The 21,468-nt window shown below is 38.2% G+C and overlaps 1 protein-coding gene and 2 non-coding genes across 3 annotated transcripts; 1 reads left to right on the forward strand and 2 right to left on the reverse strand.

The window, feature by feature from the left end:
* Positions 1 to 577: 577 nt before the first annotated feature.
* Positions 578 to 2,899, reverse strand: LOC115719921 (uncharacterized). The gene is made up of 3 exons (XM_061104862.1): positions 2,744 to 2,899; positions 1,493 to 2,596; positions 578 to 1,393 (listed from the first exon to the last, which is right to left on the reverse strand). Exons 1-3 carry the CDS (start codon positions 2,897 to 2,899, stop codon positions 578 to 580), a joined length of 2,076 nt encoding a protein of 691 aa, XP_060960845.1.
* Positions 2,454 to 2,560, forward strand: LOC133031589 (small nucleolar RNA R71). The gene has a single exon (XR_009684692.1). It is a non-coding gene; the product is annotated as a small nucleolar RNA R71 (small nucleolar RNA).
* A 2,277-nt stretch (positions 2,900 to 5,176) lies between the features above and the next one.
* LOC115724270 (small nucleolar RNA R71) lies at positions 5,177 to 5,283 on the reverse strand. The gene has a single exon (XR_004013069.2). It is a non-coding gene; the product is annotated as a small nucleolar RNA R71 (small nucleolar RNA).
* Positions 5,284 to 21,468: the final 16,185 nt, after the last annotated feature.

Consider the following 21,468-nt stretch of genomic DNA (forward strand, 5'->3'; position numbering starts at 1 on the left):
TATCCATTTGATCAATAGGACTTTACTAGGCTTGTAATGTTAGGCTTGGGTTAGGGTATGGTAAAGGATGTAATTAAGCTAGCTCAACACCTAACCACTTCACTTGTCAAAAACCGAGCCTCTTCCTTATGATTTTTTTTTCTCTTGACTCACTTCCCCAATTCATTATACTCACAAGTACTTGGTATTGGAATAGACTTCTCTTGCTATGTTTATTCTCTTTTTTTTTGAACAACCATGGGGGAACACCCCAAACTTAGTTGCAAGCAAATTTTTTTTTCTTTCATTCTCTCTCTTTTTTTTTTCAATTCAGTCTCTTTTTTCTTTCTTTTTTTTTTTCTTTTGGCACCCCCAAATTACAAGTTTCAAACATCCTTCAAGGAGATAGAGGTCTTTTCTTGGTTGACCTCTCCACCCCCAAACTTCACTCATTGGCCTTTCACTAAGAATTTTTTTCTTGAAAGCGCATCACGAAGTTCTACCACCCCATCGAGGTATACTCTCACTACCAAGAAAGATCCATCAAACTTTGAATCTAGTCGTCCGTGAGTAGCCTTCGTTAAAGAGTTTTAAAAAATCACTCGTTGCCCAACTTCAAACATTTGAGACCGAATTTTTCTACTAAGCTTCTTTTTCTTTCTCTTCTTTTTGGGTGATTTTTAGGGTCAAATGATGCTTTGTCTTTGCTTTCTTGTTCCTCGTGATCCTTAGCAATTTCTTTAAGGGGAATCTTCTTTCTCACCTTCTTACTAACTTTGAATTTGGACTCCTCAACCATGTTAGGATCCATATCTCCAATTGCTAAGCATTCTCCTATTGCATCCGGAGCACGTATGGGATGGAAAACCTTGAATGTGGCTTGCTCATCTTGAGCTCTCATGGTGAGCTCTCCTTTTTCAACATCTATCAAAGTCCTTCCCGTAGCAAGAATTGGCCTCCCCAAAATGATTGGAACTTCTCTATCTTCCTCATAGTCAAGAATAATGAAATCCGCCAGAAAGATGAACTTATCTACTTGTGCCGAAACATCTTTAATTTTTCCATCCGGATGAGCCATGGAACGATCCGCTAATTGTAAACTGATGATGGTTGGCCTTGCTTCTCCAATTCCCAACTTCTTAAAAATAGACATGGGCATGAGATTAATACTAGCTCCCAAATCACAAAGGGCTCTTCCAACATCTCGACCCCCAATAGAAATTGGAATCGTGAAGCTGCCCGGATCTTCCAACTTCGGTGGAATCTTGCTTTTTAACATGGCGTTGCATCCTTCGATGAGAGCTACAGTTTCAAACTCCCCCAACCTCCTTTTCTTCGTCAAAATATCTTTTAAGAACTTGACATAATTCAGCATTTGCTTCAATGCTTCGACCAAGGGAATATTGATATGGAGCTGCTTCAACACATCTAAAAACTTCTTGAATTTCCCATCTTGCTGCTATTTCCGAAATCTTTGAGGAAATGGAAGGGGTGGTTTAGGACTACAACATACTAGTGCGGATTGCTGACTGTCAGGTTGCTGACCCTTTGCTGTATCAACTGGGCTGGTATCAGCAATTTCCTGGGCAGTTTTGTTACTCAATTTTTCGTCGATTTGGATTGAAGTGGGCTCCCCACTACCCTTTATTTCCTCCTCAGAAATTTTCAGATGCTTGTCACTCCTTAGTTGAATGGATTTGCATTGTTCCTTCCCATCCCTCCTTGGATTTTCCGTGTCACTAGGCAAAGAACCTTGCGGCCTAGCTTTTAATTCATTGGTCAAATGTCCAAGTTGTAACTCAAGGTTTCGAAGAGAGGCAGCTTGACTTTGTATCACCGCATCATTTTTGGCCATATAATCTTGCATTAGGCTCTCCAAAGAACTCGGTTGGGAATTTTGAGCTTGTTGTGAATGTCGCGATTGTTGTGAAAAACCCGGTGGATATGCTTGTCTTCCTTGGGCTGGTGGGGTGCTTGAGCTTGCTCCTTGACCCCCCGAAGACAAATTAGGATGATTCTTCCATGCTTGATTGTAAGAGTTTGAGAATGCCCCATTGTTTTTGTCAAAATTCTGAAATCCTATGTAACAAACGGACTTCGGATTAGAAGGACACTTCTCAAACACATGCCCTTGTCCACAAAACACACATGAGACATCATCACTTTGAATGGCAGCAGCTGGCTGAATATTTTTAGCGTTCCCAATGCTCAAATTCTTCAAAACATTCGTCATGGAAGCCATTTGAGCTGTCAAAGCCGTTATTTCATCTACCTCAAGGACCCTCGCCACTTTTCTATTTGTTGGAGCTCTTGTGTTGGACCATTGGTTGTTGTTACTTGCAATGGTCTCCAAAATCTCAAATGCTTCGTTGTAAGACTTCGAAAAAATAGCACCATTGGCCGATGCATCTAACACCATTCGAGAAGCTGCATTCAAGCCATTATAAAAAGTCTCCATCTGTATACAATGTGGAATGCCATGATGTGGACACTTTCGCAAAAGTTCCTTAAACCTCTCACACACATCACTTTTAGACTCATCTTCAAGTTGCCGAAAAGACATGATCTCACTTCTGAATTTTGCATTTCTAGTAGGAGGAAAGTATTTCCTCAGAAACTTCTCAGGAAGATCATTCCAATTGGTGACAGAATCAGGACGCAAAGTGTTGAGCCATGATCTAGCTCGATCTCGTAGTGAGAATGGGAATAGCTTCAACCTTAGCACCTCTTCACTCACTCCTTGGATCTTGAAAGAATCACTCACCTCCAAGAATGAACGGAGATGGAAGTGAGGATCCTCAGTTGGCATCCCGCTGAGTTGCCCCACGGTTTGGAGCATTTGAAACATCACTGGCTTGAGCTCAAATTGTGGTGCTTGTATTTCAGGCCTCACAATGCCTGGATTGAGCTCAATAAACATGGGGGCTGCATATTCTCGTATAGCCTTGCTCGATCATCTGCCAATATGATGGGATTAATGATAACTCTATGTTATAGAGTTAATTTTTATGCTTTTAAACTAAAGTATTGTGAGGAGAGTAGTGAAAATGTGTTTATTTTGCTTAATTTTAATTAGTTTTAGTGTTATTTTCTATTTAGTAATCTAACCTTTAAGTTTTGTAAATATTGATATTGTTGAGTGTGTTTTTCCAATTAACTGTGCTTATTTTGTTGAAAAAGGAGGAATTAAATTGATAGGTAAAAGAAAAAGAAGCAAGGAAGAAAAGGAGCACAAGCTGAAACTGGGCTGATTGCTGAAGCAATGCTAAAGCAATGCTGAAGTGAATTCAGCATCCTGGCAGTGACGTGGAAACACGAATTTCACTTATCCACCTCAGCAACTTCGGTCCAGTCACTCAACTTGCACCAGCCAGCTGACGTGGAAGAAAGGGGTCTAACCCTAGTGGGCCAAAGTGGAAAAGTTTGGGCTTCTATTTTGGGGTATGAAGTTTGTACCCTAAAAACCCAACAACAAAAAGAGAGAAAAAGAAGTACACCATAGTCATCTTCATCATCTTGAATGGACAGTACGGGGCAGCTGCCATTTTTTTTATGGAGGAGCTTTAATTGCAGCAGGAAGTACAACAAAGAAGAAAGAAGAGGGGACCAAGCCTAGTGTTTGAATTTTCTTTTACCTTTTCTTGATAGTCTTCTTTATTTTTCTCTTGTTATTGTTGTTTGTACTTAGTCTTCAAAACTTCTTGAGACTGTAAATTTGGGCAGCAGCCATGGATGAAGTATTTTTAGCTTGGATTTTATCTTCTTATTTGAATATGAGCTAAGCTTTTGAGGCTTGAATGACTATGAACTTCTAAGTTGGGTATGATTGAATTTTAAGCTTACTTTAGCATTTGTTTTGCCTTTGTTCATTCAAGTGAGTTTCATTTTAATTGATTGTTGTTTCTTGGCCATGAATAACAATTTGCTAAGCTAGATCTTGTATCGGAAGGGCTAGATCTAGTAGTTCAACTTGAAAGAAGCAAGTGAAAACCTAGACTTAGGCTTTTCTTTGTAAGTGGGATAGGAATATTTCATTTACCTTGCATAACTCACCAAATTAATGCTTGAATAGTGTTCTGCTTGCTGGTTTGATATAGGAATATATTAAGCTAAATGGTAGAATTAAAGTTGTGAGTGTTGGAAAATTCTCACAAGCCTAGAGGAATTTGTTGTTATCTCTGTGCAGAATGCTAGAGTAATGCTGAACCAATGCTGTACTGACTGTAAAAAAACCTGACTAGAAGGAATTAGTTATTCAAGCCATTTTTGCCATATTATATATTTTTATCTTGCAAACAATTTTTCTAGCAGCAGTAGTTTTAATTTTAGCAGGTTTAATTCTTGTCAATTTTAATTTTGAACCATTACTCAACCATTTGCATATTATTTCTTTTTATTTTAAGTTGTAATTAGTTGGTTTTACAAGATATTTTTGTTTGCAATCCCTGTGGAGACGATCTTACTTATCACTTTATTACTTGTTTGACTGCGTATACTTGCGTATATAATTTTCACAACAAGTTTTTGGCGCCGTTGCCGGGGATTGAAACTAAAAATTGTGTATTATCAACTATTTTGCAATTTATTTTCTGGTTTAAAGTTTTAATCCTATTTTGGTGCGCTGAATTTTTCTTTTTCAGGTGTAATCTAGTGTATGAACGAGCAAGAAGAAGACCTTGAACTTGCTCCTATTGACCCCGAAATTGAACGCACTTTTAGACAAAGGAGGAAGGAACAAAAGGCTAAAAAACGCTGCAATATGGCCGATGGGTTTGAAATTGGAGGTGCTCATAATGAAGCCAATCCTATTGCTTTGGCCGATGATAGAGCCCGAGCAATAAGAGAGTATGCAGCCCCTATGTTCAATGAGCTAAATCCGGGTATTGTGAGACCCGAAATCCAAGTACCTCACTTTGAGCTCAAGCCCGTCATGTTTCAAATGCTCCAAACGGTTGGTCAATTTGGTGGGTCGCCAACGGAAGATCCTCACCTCCATATTCGCTCATTTTTGGAGGTGAGTGATTCTTTCAAGCTACAAGGAGTAAGTGAAGAGGCTTTAAGATTGAAGTTGTTCCCATTTTCCTTGAGGGATCGGGCTAGAGCATGGCTTAATACTCTTCCTCCCGATTCGGTGACTAATTGGAATGAGTTGGCTGAAAATTTTTTGAGAAAGTACTTTCCTCCAACAAGAAAGGCAAAGTTTCGAAGCGAGATCATGTCCTTTCAACAATTGGAAGATGAGACTACTAGTGATGCATGGGAAAGATTCAAGGAGTTGTTGAGGAAGTGCCCACACCATGGTATTCCCCATTGTATCCAACTTGAGACTTTTTACAATGGTCTCAATGCGGCTTCTAGGATGGTGTTGGATGCTTCGGCTAATGGAGCCATTCTTTCCAAGTCTTACAATGAAGCTTTTGAGATTTTGGAAAGGATAGCTAGCAACAACTATCAATGGTCAACTAATAGAGCTCCGACAAGTCGAAAAGTAGCGGGTGTCCTTGAAGTAGATGCTTTGACCGCTCTAACCGCTCAAATGGCCTCAATGACCAACATTTTGAAGAATATGAATATGGGAGGAAGTGTACAACCAGCCGCTGCCATTCAAAGGGTAGAAATCTCTTGTGTGTATTGTGGTGATGGGCATACTTTTGAAAATTGCCCTTCAAATCCAGCTTTGGTTTGCTATGTGGGTAATCAAAACTTCAACCGCAACAACAATCCATACTCAAACTCCTACAATCCGGCATGGAAGCATCATCCGAACTTTTCATGGGGAGGTCAAGGGGCAAGTTCAAGTGGAGCACAACAAGCACAAGGAAAGCAATCATTTCCACCGGGTTTTTCTCAACAACCAAGACCTCAACAACCTCACCAACCTCAAGGCTCTCAAACTAGTTCTTTGGAGAGCTTAATGAGAGATTATATGGCCAAGAATGACGCTGTAATTCAAAGCCAAGCAGCATCTCTTCGGAATCTTGAAGTTCAATTGGGGCAATTGGCCAATGATTTGAAGAATAGACCACAAGGCACTTTGCCTAGTGACACCGAAAACCCAAGAAGAGATTGCAAAGAACATTGCAAAGCGGTAACCTTGAGAAGTGGAAAAATAATTGAGTCAAATGTGGCCGCAACAGCAAAGAAAGAGCCCTCTTCAATCCAAAAAGAGGGGGAAATGACGAAAAAACCAGCAACTTTAGCTGCTGAAATTCCCCCAGTAGTTACAGCATCCAATCAGCATTTTGTTGCAGAAAAGTCTTTGCAAAAGCCACCGCTACCATTTCCTCAACGGTTCAAGAAGCAACAAGACGATGGTCAATTCTGGAGATTTCTTGATGTTCTAAAGCAGCTCCACATCAATATACCTTTAGTGGAAGCTTTGGAGCAAATGCCAACTTATGTGAAGTTTTTGAAGGATATTTTGACAAAGAAAAGGAGGCTTGGCGAGTTTGAAACGGTCGCTTTGACGGAGGGATGTAGTGCTATGTTGAAAAGTAAAATTCCACCCAAATTGAAAGATCCGGGCAGCTTTACAATTCCTATTTCTATAGGGGGTCGAGATGTTGGAAGAGCTCTTTGTGACTTGGGAGCTAGTATTAATCTCATGCCTATGTCTATTTTTAGGAAGTTGGGAATTGGAGAAGCAAGGCCAACCACCGTCACTTTGCAATTAGCGGATCGTTCCATGGCTCATCCGGAAGGGAAAATTGAAGATGTGTTGGTACAAGTGGATAAGTTCATTTTTCCGGCCGATTTCATTATTCTTGACTATGAGGAAGATAGGGAAGTTCCAATCATTTTATGGAGGCCATTTCTTGCCACGGGAAGAACTTTGATAGATGTTGAAAAGGGAGAGCTTACCATGAGAGCTCAAGATGAGCAAGCCACATTCAAGGTCTTTCATCCTATGCGTGCTCCGGATGCAATAGGAGAATGCTTAGCAATTGGAGATATGGATCCTAACATGGTTGAGGAGTCCAAATTCAAAAATAGTAAGAAGGTGAGAAAGAAGATTCCCCTTAAAGAAATCGCTAAGGATCACGAGCCGCAAGAAAGCAAAGACAAAACATCATTTGACCCTAAAAAACCACCCAAAAGGAAGAGAAAGAAAAAGAAGTTTAGTAGAAAATTTTGGTCTCAAATGTTTGAAGTTGGGCAACAAGTGATTTTTGCTAACTCTTTAACGAAGGCTACTCATGGACGACTAGATTCAAGGTGTGATGGATCTTTCTTGGTGGTGAGAGTGTACCCCAATGGGGTGGTAGAACTACGTGATGCACTTTCAAGAAGAAAATTTTTGGTGAAAGGCCAAGGAGTGAAGTTTGGGAGTGGTGAGGTTGATCGAGCAAAGACCTCCATCACATTGGAAGAGGCTTGAGGAAGAAGGGTCTCGGGTTGTCATGGCTTTAGTGAATCACATTTGGGCAACCCAAGAGTGGAGGAACAAGATTATATTTAGTTATATATATGCTATGTAATAAGTTTGGGGTGTGCCACCCCTTAAAAAAAATATATATGTATTTACAATTAAGTTTGGGGTGTGCCACCCCTTGAAAAAAAAAAAGAAAGAAAAAAAAAGAAAAAAAGAAAAAGAAAAAAAAAAGAGGAAAAGAAGAAAAAGGAAAAAAAATAGTATATACATACTTATATAATTACATATATATATAACTTTTAATTTCCTACATTTACTAATGATTTTGCTGTAGTGTAGTGATCTTTATTGCTGGTGCAAAGCAAGGAATGACAGAAAAAAGGGGCTGCTGCAATATGGTGTGAGCAAATTTGTATGTTGAAGCAGTAGGTCCCAGTACAGCATTGGATCAGCATCGCTTCAGCATTTTGAAGCAGAGACTCTAGTGGGGAAGAGTTCAAATCTTGAGGGAGTTTTCTTTTTTTCCTTAGTTAAATTGTTATTGCTGGTTGTGTTTGATTGTTTACTTAGTTTACTTTTATTGTTGTCTTTAGTTGTGTGAGTAATAAATATTATGTGGATTAGATGTGTATTAATCATGTTGTTTTGTCATGTTTGTTACATTTTGTTTTAGCTTGCAAATGAGAAAAATACTGCTTGTATTTTCAGCTTGGTTTAGGGTAGCGCTCGATGATGAAAAATATCCATTTCCCTCCATTTGTGGAGTGCCTTGGTTTGTGTGTTGAAAATGCTAATTTTAAGTGTTATTTTTGTCCAAATGCTAGCCTATGAGGAATGCTTTCAACAATTGTGTGCTTGTGTTATTCCACCATACCTTGAGTTTTTAGAATAGCTAACACTTTGAGAGAGTTTAAGTATCTAGAATTAGCTAGTGTAATCCTTGAGGCGAAATCCTAGCGAGCTTTATAACTTAGAAATGATTTAGGCCATCTTTGGACGTTTGAGCCTTTCTAACCTTCCCTATAAAATCAATTTTTCTCTAGTCACCCAAGTTTGAGCCGTTTAGCCTATTCTTGTTGTGCAACCCAATCATACATCTAACACCAATCCTAATTTGCATTTCCACATATATCCTAACTTAATTGCTCACTTGTCAAGAGCCAAGTTTCACATTAAGTTTGGGGTGAGTGCGGTGAGTGTAACTTGTGGCGAGCTAATTCAAGGTTATACTTTTAGCCACATTGGGGACAATGTTGGATTGTAAGTTTGGGGTGGGGGAATTAGCTCACAAAGTATATGAGTATGAACTTTCAATTAACCTTCTCTTGCTATTTATTATATAAGTATAATATAGTAATAAATGTCTTTCTAATATATGAAAAAAAAAATCAGCAATGAAAAAAGAGAATAAACATAGCAAGAGAAGTCAATTTTAATATCAAGTACTTGTGAGTATTGAATTAGGGAAGAGGGTCAAGAGAAAAAAAAAATTAAGGAAGAGACTCGGTTTTTGACAAGTGAAGTGGTTAGGTGTTGAGCTAGCTTAAATACATCCTATACCATACCCTAACCCAAGCCTAACATTCAAGCCTAGTCAAGTCCTTTTGATCTAAGTTGCAAAGCTAAGCTACATTAGTGGAGAGGATTGTACTAATTCAACTTATGGAAGCAAACCTTTAAACTTGAGGATCAAAGGTGGTTGTTATAGAAATTCAAGTTGTTGGTGGGAAGTATTTGCGCACTTATTTGATCGAATTACTCTTGATAAGTTTTAAGGACATAAATAGCATGCAAAATTCTGTTGAAACACACAAGTTCGAGGCATATTCACTACTACCAATTACATTTCCATTTCATCTAATTCTGAGAGCAAATTTCGTCCCTAGACCAAGTGTGAAAGAGCAAGATTTTCTCTACTGCAAGCGTGTTAGTGTCGCTGTCATTTTCTGTTCTTATTGTTTAGTTCTTTGTGTTTTTCATTACTCGAGGACGAGCAATACTCTAAGTTTGGGGTGTGATAACTCTATGTTATAGAGTTAATTTTTATGCTTTTAAACTAAAGTATTGTGAGGAGAGTAGTGAAAATGTGTTTATTTTGCTTAATTTTAATTAGTTTTAGTGTTATTTTCTATTTAGTAATCTAACCTTTAAGTTTTGTAAATATTGATATTGTTGAGTGTGTTTTTCCAATTAACTGTGCTTATTTTGTTGAAAAAGGAGGAATTAAATTGATAGGTAAAAGAAAAAGAAGCAAGGAAGAAAAGGAGCACAAGCTGAAACTGGGCTGATTGCTGAAGCAATGCTAAAGCAATGCTGAAGTGAATTCAGCATCTGGCGATGACGTGGAAACACGAATTTCACTTATCCACCTCAGCAACTTCGGTCCAGTCACTCAACTTGCACCAGCCAGCTGACGTGGAAGAAAGGGGTCTAACCCTAGTGGGCCAAAGTGGAAAAGTTTGGGCTTCTATTTTGGGGTATGAAGTTTGTACCCTAAAAACCCAACAACAAAAAGAGAGGAAAAGAAGTACACCATAGTCATCTTCATCATCTTGAATGGACAGTACGGGGCAGCTGCCATTTTCTTATGGAGGAGCTTTAATTGCAGCAGGAAGTACAACAAAGAAGAAAGAAGAGGGGACCAAGCCTAGTGTTTGAATTTTCTCTTACCTTTTCTTGATAGTCTTCTTTATTTTTCTCTTTGTTATTGTTGTTTGTACTTAGTCTTCAAAACTTCTTGAGACTGTAAATTTGGGCAGCAGCCATGGATGAAGTATTTTTAGCTTGGATTTTATCTTCTTATTTGAATATGAGCTAAGCTTTTGAGGCTTGAATGACTATGAACTTCTAAGTTGGGTATGATTGAATTTTAAGCTTACTTTAGCATTTGTTTTGCCTTTGTTCATTCAAGTGAGTTTCATTTTAATTGATTGTTGTTTCTTGGCCATGAATAACAATTTGCTAAGCTAGATCTTGTACCGGAAGGGATAGATCTAGTAGTTCAACTTGAATGAAGCAAGTGAAAACCTAGACTTAGGCTTTTCTTTGTAAGTGGGATAGGAATATTTCATTTACCTTGCATAACTCACCAAATTAATGCTTGAATAGTGTTCTGCTTGCTGGTTTGATATAGGAATATATTAAGCTAAATGGTAGAATTAAAGTTGTGAGTGTTGGAAAATTCTCACAAGCCTAGAGGAATTTGTTGTTATCTCTGTGCAGAATGCTAGAGTAATGCTGAACCAATGCTGTACTGACTGTAAAAAAACCTGACTAGAAGGAATTAGTTATTCAAGCCATTTTTGCCATATTATATATTTTTATCTTGCAAACAATTTTTCTAGCAGCAGTAGTTTTAATTTTAGCAGGTTTAATTCTTGTCAATTTTAATTTTGAACCATTACTCAACCATTTGCATATTATTTCTTTTTATTTTAAGTTGTAATTAGTTGGTTTTACAAGATATTTTTGTTTGCAATCCCTGTGGAGACGATCTTACTTATCACTTTATTACTTGTTTGACTGCGTATACTTGCGTATATAATTTTCACAACAATTAACAATATGTTGGGCAATCCCATCATCATCAAGATTCTTAGCCATGATGTCTCGGCCTTTAGCCTTTTGAACCCTTCTTCTTCATCGGAATGTGCGTTCAATCTCGGGGTCAATAGGAGCAAGTTCAAAGTTGTAATATCCCAGAAAATAAATAATATTTAAATAGACATATTTTATTAAATATATAATTACTTAGGAAATGAAGTAGGATTATGATCTTACTTAGGTAAATTGTTGAGAAATTATTTAATGAAATACGTTATTTTCGGGCCCGGTAATTGTGGAAATTTAGCGATGTGGTTAGTAATGTCACGGCGTTAATGGAAAAATTATTTTGAGAATATTCCGAATTAGGTTAGAATTTTATTAGAATGTCGGGTTGAGGGCTTAGTGAAATTACCAAAATGCCCTTAGGTTATTTTAGAGATTTTTTTAGCTTTGTGGGTAATTTAATTATTCTTTAAATAATTATACTTTTATTCCTTTTTATTTTTTTATTTAGGGGCTGAGACTTTTTTTTAAAAAAATAAATAGAAATAGAAAGAAAGAAAAAGAAGAGAAAATCTTATTATTTAAGTTACTTGGAGGCTAAGTAACTTCATCATCTTCAACTCCTCTCATTCCCTCTCTCGAGCAAGCTTGAGCCAGCCATTAGGAGACTTCTTTTCCTCAGCAAATCCACCATTTCAGAGTTGAATTCAACCCCCAAGCCAACCTAGAACCTTGAGGTAAGTTCCTCCTTATGTTCTTGGTGATTTCCTAGGTTTTAAGCTAGGTTTTTATTAGTTCTTTATGGGTGTTAATGGCTGTAGGCTTAGATGAGTTCTAAGCATGATTTCTTAGTTGAATTAGGTTTGTTTGTACATGTTTTATTTGATTTCATGGCTGTTGAGATTGTGTTGTGTTTGAAGAAGCTAAAGAAATTGATTTTCTTTCACTTGAGTATATGAATTTGAGTTAGAGATTGAACTATTTTAATTTGAAGATTGGGGTATGTTATATTTATGTTATTATACTGTTTTGGAAGGTTTGAGCAGGTTTGGTGGAGGTTTGATTGGTTTTTGGGGTGAAAAACCAGAAATCACCATGGCTGCCAGGAAAAAAAGGCAGGCCGTTTTTCTGGGTGCCTGAAAAACGGCCGACCGTTTTTCCCAGGAAAGGGGGATTTTGGGTTTTTCTCCTCAAGTCCGATTTGATTTGGGGTGTCTTTCGGAGTGGAATTCAGGGTATTTTAGAGACAGTTAAGTTAGTTTGATCCGGGGGAAAGTAGGGTGTGTTCGATTGTGAGAATTAAAGTTGATTATCAGAAATTTGATTAAGGTTTTTTTTTGAGTTTTGGTTGTCGTGACATAGGACCAGGATCGCCTAGCTTGTTTTCCACTCGAGTTGGCCCGTACGCTTGAGTTCAGAACTAAGGTAAGAAAAGTGGTAAGCACTGTATGTGGTTAAATATTAATGGTTGAAAGGTTATGGCCTTGATTATTATCAAGACTTTGATTAAATATTTGTTGAGCCTAGGTTATGACCTAGGGTTGGAAACGGTTATTACCGTTACGAGTAATTACTCTTGAAACCGCGGTTAGGTTTCTTACTTATCGTTTGCTTTATCGGGCAACGATAGTGACATATTCAGCTTGTGGTTAACGAGTGGTAAAGGGGTACTTTATAAAGTACCAAGATTGTGTAATGTGAATGTGTAATGTGTAAAGGAATACTTTATGATATTGTATAATGAGTAAACATATTGGTATGAGATTAAATTGATAATCATTTTCAGTTAACGTTTTGGTTACTTTTCTTGCTGAGTCTCTGTGACTCACAGGTGCTTTATGGTGCAGGTAAGGGGAAAGCAAAGGTTGAGCAGCCATGAGTTCGGGGTCGTAGTAGCAATGTACATATCAACCGCAGTGTTTCGGCCCAGTGAACAGGATGTTACATTTTTATAGTATTTTGGGATTACAAAGTTTATAATGTAAAGTACTAATAAACTAGTTTGTAATATTTTGAAAACAGGGGGTCCCCATAGTTCTCGTTACTTATCTTTTGCTATAAAGAAGTTTATACATGCTTGATTTTAATTACAAAAAAAAAAATTAATTACCCACACTTTTGGTATAATATAGTATCTATATAAGTATTTTATTAAATTGCACACACGTGGCGTCCCTGTTGGACAGGGCGTTACAACATGGTATCAGAGCGCCAAGGTTTTTAGATCCTGAAGACTGGTTTGATATGTACATTGGCTGCAAGGACTTGTTCGACTCATGGTTCAGTAAGCTTTTAGTTAAAAGATAGTTTGTTAATTTTCTGATTACCTGATTATCTGAATTGTGTTGATATTGGAATGGTGTGGGTAGGACTATAATATATGGAAATACTTATTAGTATTGTTATTACCTGGAATGTGACCGTATGTGTATAGATTATGCACCCGAGGCGGACTGGTAGGGGTACCTGCGAGCTAGCTGGGCTCGGGGCTCCTGGTGAGGGCGAGAACCCTCCACCACCACCAAACTGGGAAGAGTTATATGCTGCAATGCAAGAGACTATTCGGCAACAGGGTGAGCAAATCAGAGAACTGAGAGAGCAGCGAGCTCAGCCTGCTCTAAACCCTAACCCTGATCCTTCGGCACCTCTGGTAGTGCCACCGGATCCAGGGAACCGTTTGGAACCTTTGTATGAGCGGTTCCGGAAGCAGAACCCGCCAGTGTTTGAGGGTGGTGCTGATCCACTCAAGGCGGAGCAATGGATGAGTATGATAACATCCATTTTTGATTTTATGCGAGTTGAAGATAATGACCGGGTTAGGTGTGCTACTTATATGTTGCGAGATGATGCCCGTATTTGGTGGGAGATTGTATCTCAGGGTCATGATTTGAATAACATGACCTGGGAAGCCTTCCGGGCCTTATTTTATGAGAAGTATTATAATGAGTCTATTTGGGCAGCAAAGGCAGAAGAGTTTATACGGTTAACTCAGGGTAGTATGACTGTGACGGAGTATGCCACTAAGTTTGATCGACTGGCAAAGTTTGCCTCAGATGAGGTGGCTACTGAAGCTGCTAGGAAAGCAAAGTTCATTCGAGGGCTGGATGAACACATCGCCCGGGATGTGATTGTTGCTTCTAAACAACTGGGGGTTGCCCGAACTTATGCTCAAATAGTTGAGTGGGCCTTAGTTTCTGAGGGTGCAGAAGCTCAGATACGAAAGAAAAATATTGCCAGAAGAGATTCATGGAAGCAAACAGCAGGTGCTGGTTCGGGTAGGGGTACTGGTCCCGGTGGCCGCAAGAAAAGACCTAGTGAATCATCAGCTACATGCCCAAATAAAAGGTTCCAGGGTAACCAAGGTTTTCTTCCTGGTGGGAACGAAAACTGGCAGACTTTTCCTGAATGTCCGAGATGTAAAAGGCGCCACCAGGGCGAGTGTCAGGCCAGGGCCTGTTTCCACTGTTGGGTGGTGGGTCACAGAAGAGGAATTGTCCACAGCTGCTACGAGTAGAGCAAAAGAAGGATGGTACACCTGCTCCTGCTCGAGTATTTGCCCTGACTCAGGCTGAGGCTAATACTGGTCCTTCTACTGTAAAAGGTCAGCTTTCTGTTGCTGGTACTTTATTGACTGTTCTAATTGATTCTGGTGCGACGCATTCTTATATTTCAAGTAGAATAATTGAGAAGTTGAATAGACCTAGTGATGTGCTTTCTAGTTGTTTCGGAACCTTGCTGCCTACTGGGGAGTTGGTTATCTCCAGCAGGTGGGTTCGATCCCTTCCAGTATTTGTGGAAGGAAGAGAGTTATCAGTTGATCTGATAGAATTGAACCTGGAGGATTTTGATGTTATTTTGGGGATGGATTGGCTTGCTAAATACAACGCCACCATTGATTGTAAGAGAAAAATGGTAACTTTTCAGCCTAAGGGTGAGGATCCTTTTGTATTTGTGGGTAAGATGCAGGGATCTCGGATTCCCTTAATTCAGCACTTAAGGCAAGGGATTTTTTGTGTGAGGGGTGTATTGGTTTCTTAGCAAATGTAGTGGATACTACCTGGGAACCACAAGCGGGACCGGAGCATGTCCCAGTGGTTCGAGAATTTCTGGATGTTTTTCCAGAAGAGTTACCGGGGTTACCGCCAAAACGTGAAATTGATTTTGAGATTGATCTAATACCAGGAGCAGAGCCTGTGTCAAGAGCTCCCTACAGGATGGCGCTTGCAGAGTTGAAAGAATTAAAAGTGCAATTACAGGTGATGATGGATTTAAAATTTACAAGACCTAGTACTTCACCTTGGGGTGCACCAGTTTTGTTCGTGAAAAAGAAAGATGGAACTTTACGAATGTGCATAGATTACCGGGAGTTAAACAAGTTGACAGTGAAGAATAAGTATCCTTTGCCAAGAATAGATGATTTATTTGATCAGCTGCAGGGAAAGACTGTCTTTTCCAAGATTGATCTTCGGTCTGGTTATCACCAACTGAGGATTCGGGAGGAGGATATTCCCAAGACAGCTTTCCGGACCCGGTATGGCCATTACGAATTCCTGGTTATGTCTTTCGGATTAACAAATGCCCCAGCAGCATTTATGGACCTGATGAACCGAGTGTTCAAAGACTTTCTGGATGATTTTGTTATTGTCTTTATTGATGACATTCTAATTTATTCAGACTCAGAAGAAACTCACGAAAGACATCTTCGAATGGTATTGCAACGTCTCAGGGAACATAAGTTGTATGCCAAGTTTAAGAAATGTGAATTTTGGCTACCTCAGGTGAGTTTTTTTGGGACACGTGGTAAGTAAAGATGGTATTTTAGTGGATCCAGTGAAGATTGAAGCGGTACGAGATTGGCCTCGACCTAAGTCAGCAACTGAAGTTAGAAGTTTCCTGGGGTTAGCAGGGTATTATCGAAGATTTGTTCAAGGCTTTGCAAAGATTTCTACGCCTTTAACTGAATTGACCCGAAAGAATTGTAAGTTTGTTTGGACTGACAAGTGTGAAGGTAGTTTCCAAGAATTGAAGCAAAGGTTGATTACCGCTCCTGTGTTAACCTTACCAAAAAGTGATGAAAAGTTTGTGATATACTGTGATGCATCCAAACAGGGGTTAGGTTGTGTTCTTATGCAGTCAGGGAAAGTGATTGCTTATGCATCCAGGTAATTGAAGGAGTATGAACAACGGTATCCTACCCATGATATTGAATTGGCAGCAGTTGTCTTTGCACTAAAAGTTTGGCGTCACTATCTGTACGGTGAGAAGTGTGAAATTTATACAGATCACAAAAGCCTCAAGTACTTTTTCACTCAGAAGGATTTAAATATGAGGCAACGACGATGGTTAGAACTGGTCAAAGATTATGACTGCGAGATTCTCTACCACCCTGGTAAAGCAAATGTTGTAGCGGATGCTCTAAGTCGGAAAGGACCAGGGCAAGTTTATGAACTAAAGGAAATCTCAGCAAAGCTGGCTGAGGATATGACGAGAGCGGGAATTGAATTTGTAATTGGAAAACTTGCTAATATCACCATACAATCTAATCTATTGGAAAGAATTATAGTAGCTCAACAAGGTGACCTTGAGCTACAGGGACATAAGGAGAAGTTAGAGGCTGGATTGGCAAGAGACTTTTCGTGCTTATCTGATGGGCTGTTGCGATACAAAAACAGAATCTGTGTACCGGTTGATAAAGAAATCAGACAAGAGATTCTTGATGAATCTCATACTACACCGTACTCCTTACACCCGGGAACAACCAAGATGTATCATGATGTGAAAGCTTTATACTGGTGGTCGGGTATGAAGAGGGATATTGTTGAATATGTGTCAAAATGCTTAACCTGTCAACAAATTAAAAGCGTAACATCAACGACGGCGAGGTTTGCTTCAACCTCTAAAAATTCCTGAATGGAATTGGGAAGACATCACCATGGATTTTATAGTGGGATTGCCCAGAACAGTAGGGTATTATGATTCTATTTGGGTGATAGTGGATCGATATACGAAGTCTGCTCACTTTCTCCGGGTAAGGATAACGTATGCAGTGGATCAATATGCTGATTTGTATATCAAGAAGATAGTTCGGCTCCACGGTGCCCCAAAGTCGATAGTTTCGGATCGAGATCCAAAATTTACATCCAAATTCTGTGGAGGCTTACAGCAAGCAATGGGTACTAAATTAAAATTTAGTACAGCTTTTCATCCTCAAACCGATGGTCAATTTGAGAGGACTATCCAGATACTTGAGGATATGCTGAGAGCATGTGTAATGGATTTTGAAGGTTCTTGGAACAAGTACCTACCTCTGATTGAATTTTCTTATAACAATAGTTATCAGAGTACCATTGGCATGGGTCTGTATGAGATGCTTTATGGAAGGAAATGTCGTTCACCTATTCACTGGGATGAAGCTGGCGAACGTAGGTATCTTGGACCTGAGGTTATCCAAAGAACGAGCGAGGCTATTGAAAAGATTCGAGCTCGTATGCTTGCTTCACAAAGTAGACAGAAAAGCTACGCAGATCCAAAGCGTAGAGATGTTGAATTCCAGATTGGGGATTTTGTTTTCCTTCGGGTATCCCCAATGAAAGGAATTTGAAGGTTCAGAAAGAAAGGAAAGTTGAGTCCCAGATTTATTGGTCCATTTGAGATTCTTGAGAAAGTAGGTCAGGTAGCTTATCGGTTGGCTCTACCTCCTGCTTTATTTAGGGTTCATAACGTGTTTCATGTCTCGATGCTTCAAAAATATGTATCTGATACAACTCATATCTTAAGTTATGAAGACATTGAGCTTCAAACCGACCTGTCATATGAAGAACAACCAGTACAGATCTTAGACAGGAAAGAAAAGGTGCTGCGGAACAAGACTATTCCGCTAGTTAAAGTGCTGTGGCGGAACAACAAAGTTGAAGAAGCGACTTGGGAGTTAGAGTCGCAGATGCGGGAGTTGTATCCCGAGCTTTTCAGGTAAATTTCGAGGACGAAATTCCTATAAGTAGGGGATAGTTGTAATATCCCATAAAATAAATAATATTTAAATAGACATATTTTATTAAATATATAATTACTTGGGAAATGACGTAGGATTATGATCTTAGTTAGGTAAATTGTTGAGAAATTATTTAATGAAATACGTTATTTTCGGGCCCGGTAATTGTGGAAATTTAGCGATGTGGTTAGTAATGTCACGGCGTTAATGGAAAAATTATTTTGAGAATATTCCGGATTAGGTTAGAATTTTATTAGAATGTCGGGTTGAGGGCTTAGTGAAATTACCAAAATGCCCTTAGGTTATTTTAGAGATTTTTTTAGCTTTGTGGGTAATTTAATTATTCTTTAAATAATTATACTTTTATTCCTTTTTATTTTTTTATTTAGGGGCTGAGACTTTTTTTAAAAAAAAATAAATAGAAATAGAAAAGAAAGAAAAAGAAGAGAAAATCTTATTATTTAAGTTACTTGGAGGCTAAGTAACTTCATCATCTTCAACTCTTCTCATTCCCTCTCTCGAGCAAGCTTGAGCCAGCCATTAGGAGACTTCTTTTCCTCAGCAAATCCACCATTTCAGAGTTGAATTCAACCCCCAAGCCAACCTAGAACCTTGAGGTAAGTTCCTCCTTATGTTCTTGGTGATTTCCTAGGTTTTAAGCTAGGTTTTTATTAGTTCTTTATGGGTGTTAATGGCTGTAGGCTTAGATGAGTTCTAAGCATGATTTCTTAGTTGAATTAGGTTTGTTTGTGCATGTTTTATTTGATTTCATGGCTGTTGAGATTGTGTTGTGTTTGAAGAAGCTAAAGAAATTGATTTTCTTTCACTTGAGTATATGAATTTGAGTTAGAGATTGAACTATTGTAATTTGAAGATTGGGGTATGTTATATTTATGTTATTATACTATTTTGGAAGGTTTGAGCAGGTTTGGTGGAGGTTTGATTGGTTTTTGGGGTGAAAAACCAGAAATCACCATGGCTGCCAGGAAAAAAAGGCAGGCCGTTTTTCTGGGTGCCTGAAAAACGGCCGACCGTTTATCCCAGGAAAGGGGGATTTTGGGTTTTTCTCCTCAAGTCCGATTTGATTTGGGGTGTCTTTCGGAGTGGAATTCAGGGTATTTTAGAGATAGTTAAGTTAGTTTGATCCGAGGGAAAGTAGGGTGTGTTCGATTGTGAGAATTAAAGTTGATTATCAGAAATTTGATTAATGTTTTTATTGAGTTTCGGTTGTCGTGACATAGGACCAGGATCGCCTAGCTTGTTTTCCACTCGAGTTGGCCCGTACGCTTGAGTTCAGAACTAAGGTAAGAAAAGTGGTAAGCACTGTATGTGGTTAAATATTAATGGTTGAAAGGTTATGGCCTTGATTATTATCAAGACTTTGATTAAATATTTGTTGAGCCTAGGTTATGACCTAGGGTTGGAAACGGTTATTACCGTTACGAGTAATTACTCTTGAAACCGCGGTTAGGTTTCTTACTTATCGTTTGCTTTATCGGGCAACGATAGTGACATATTCAGCTCGTGGTTAACGAGTGGTAAAGGGGTACTTTATAAAGTACCAAGATTGTGTAATGTGAATGTGTAATGTGTAAATGAATACTTTATGATATTGTATAATGAGTAAACATATTGGTATGAGATTAAATTGATAATCATTTTCAGTTAACGTTTTGGTTACTTTTCTTGCTGAGTCTCTGTGACTCACCGGTGCTTTATGGTGCAGGTAAGGGGAAAGCAAAGGTTGAGCAGCCATGAGTTCGGGGTCGTAGTAGCAATGTACATATCAGTCGCAGTGTTTCGGCCCAGTGAACAGGATGTTACAGTTTTATAGTATTTTGGGATTACAAAGTTTATAATGTAAAGTACTAATAAACTAGTTTGTAATATTTTGAAAACAGGGGGTCCCCATAGTTCTCGTTACTTATCTTTTGCTATAAAGAAGTTTATACATGCTTGATTTTAATTACAAAAAAAAAAAAATTAATTACCCACACTTTTGGTATAATATAGTATCTATATAAGTATTTTATTAAATTGCACACACGTGCCGTCCCTGTTGGAAAGGGCGTTACAAAAGTCCTCTTGTTGGTTCATACACTATAGATACCTGAGATTTTAAAGAACAAACCAGCAAGATTAAAAACACAAAAATGATTAGAATGTCAATTAGTTGATAAAACAAAATTTAGAACTTAAAGTCCCCGGCAACGGCGCCAAAAACTTGTTGTGAAAATTTATATTGATTTATAATTGCGCAAGTGTACACAATCACAAACAAGTAATACAATGATAAGTAATCAAAGTTCGTCTCCACAGGGATTTTTTACTAAATAATGCAAAATCAACTAAGAGCAATTCCAAGAATTTCAAATAAAAATAAAACAAAGTAACAAATTAATTCGAGAGAAAAATTTATAACCTAAATTCTAGAGTTGAGAAATAATATTTTAAACTAAATAAACTAAAAATAAGAAGCTAAAAGTAATTAAAGTGGTGATAATTTCAAATTTGGAAAATAGACTTGGGTGATTAATTTCCCCTTGTATGTTCCAGTTGATACAGCAATGACTCAGCAATCCTGGCAGAGTTAACAGATTTAAAAAAACCAGCAAGCTTTTCCAAAAACTTGCAATAAACCATTCATAATCTCAACAATGCATTCCTACATCAGATTAGATCACAAATAGTCCAATAAAGCATCAAATCTTTAGTTATGCATGGTAGCAAAATATGCCTATTTCACTACTAATTAATACCTAAAAAAAGGTAAAAATCATGCATCAATTAGAGCGGTTCAACTAGGTCTTACTTTTCCAAGTAAGATCTAGCTTGCTAAATGTTAAAGATGGCTAAAAATTAACATTCAATCAATATTTCATCACAACTAATTGAACAAAGACAAGATTACTCAATCATTGCAAAATCAAAGTACTAGTCTATACAAGGGTTCATAACCACCCAAATCTCAAAGATTTTAGTTCATAGTTGAAATTAACAACATAACACCAGAAAATAATAGAGTCATGGAGTTTAAGAGAATATTAAAGAGTAGAAAATGATACAGAATGGAAGAGGAGAGCAAGATAAATGAGTTGGGAGCTCAAATCTTCTCTTTGTAGGTTACCTTCTTCTTATTCTTCTTCTTCTCTTCTTTGTACTCTCTCCTTTCTCTTTTTTTTTCTCTGTACTTAGATTTTTGAAATTTCGTATTGCCTTTTTCTAAAATGCAGCCACAATTTTCTTATAATCTCCTTCCTCTTCTTTTTTGCTCCCCAATTAGGGTACTAAAGTTTACCCTAATTGGAAATCCAAGTCATGGTCCACTTGCCCTTCATTTTCCACATAATAGTTGAGTCATTGTCTACACTTTCGCCACATCAGCACCTTTTTTCCTTCATTAACGCCGGCTAGACTTTCTGCCAAAATACACTTACTGGGCTGGCAAATTGCTACGCGATGATTGCTATAGCAATGCCAGTCAGCAATAAGCATTTTCCTGCTCCTTTTCCTTCTTGCCCCCAAACATTTCCAAATACCAGTTTTTCGTATTTTTTCTGCTTAATACACATAAAAA

The sequence above is a fragment of the Cannabis sativa genome, chromosome 9 (genome assembly GCF_029168945.1).
Source record: "Cannabis sativa cultivar Pink pepper isolate KNU-18-1 chromosome 9, ASM2916894v1, whole genome shotgun sequence".
In the NCBI taxonomy this organism is placed as follows: Eukaryota; Viridiplantae; Streptophyta; class Magnoliopsida; order Rosales; family Cannabaceae; genus Cannabis; species Cannabis sativa.

What these genes read in the sequence shown, in the direction of transcription:
- LOC115719921 (XM_061104862.1), bottom strand. Translation starts at nt 2,899, where the DNA reads ATGTTTATTGAGCTCAATCCAGGCATTGTGAGGCCTGAAATACAAGCA. An exon ending in ATCTCCGTTCATTCTTGGAG is followed by an intron (nt 2,597 to 2,743) that starts GTGAGTGATTCT and finishes CTTCCTGAGAAG; the next exon opens with TTTCTGAGGAAATACTTTCC. An exon ending in ACAGTCAGCAATCCGCACTA is followed by an intron (nt 1,394 to 1,492) that starts GTATGTTGTAGT and finishes GTGTTGAAGCAG; the next exon opens with CTCCATATCAATATTCCCTT.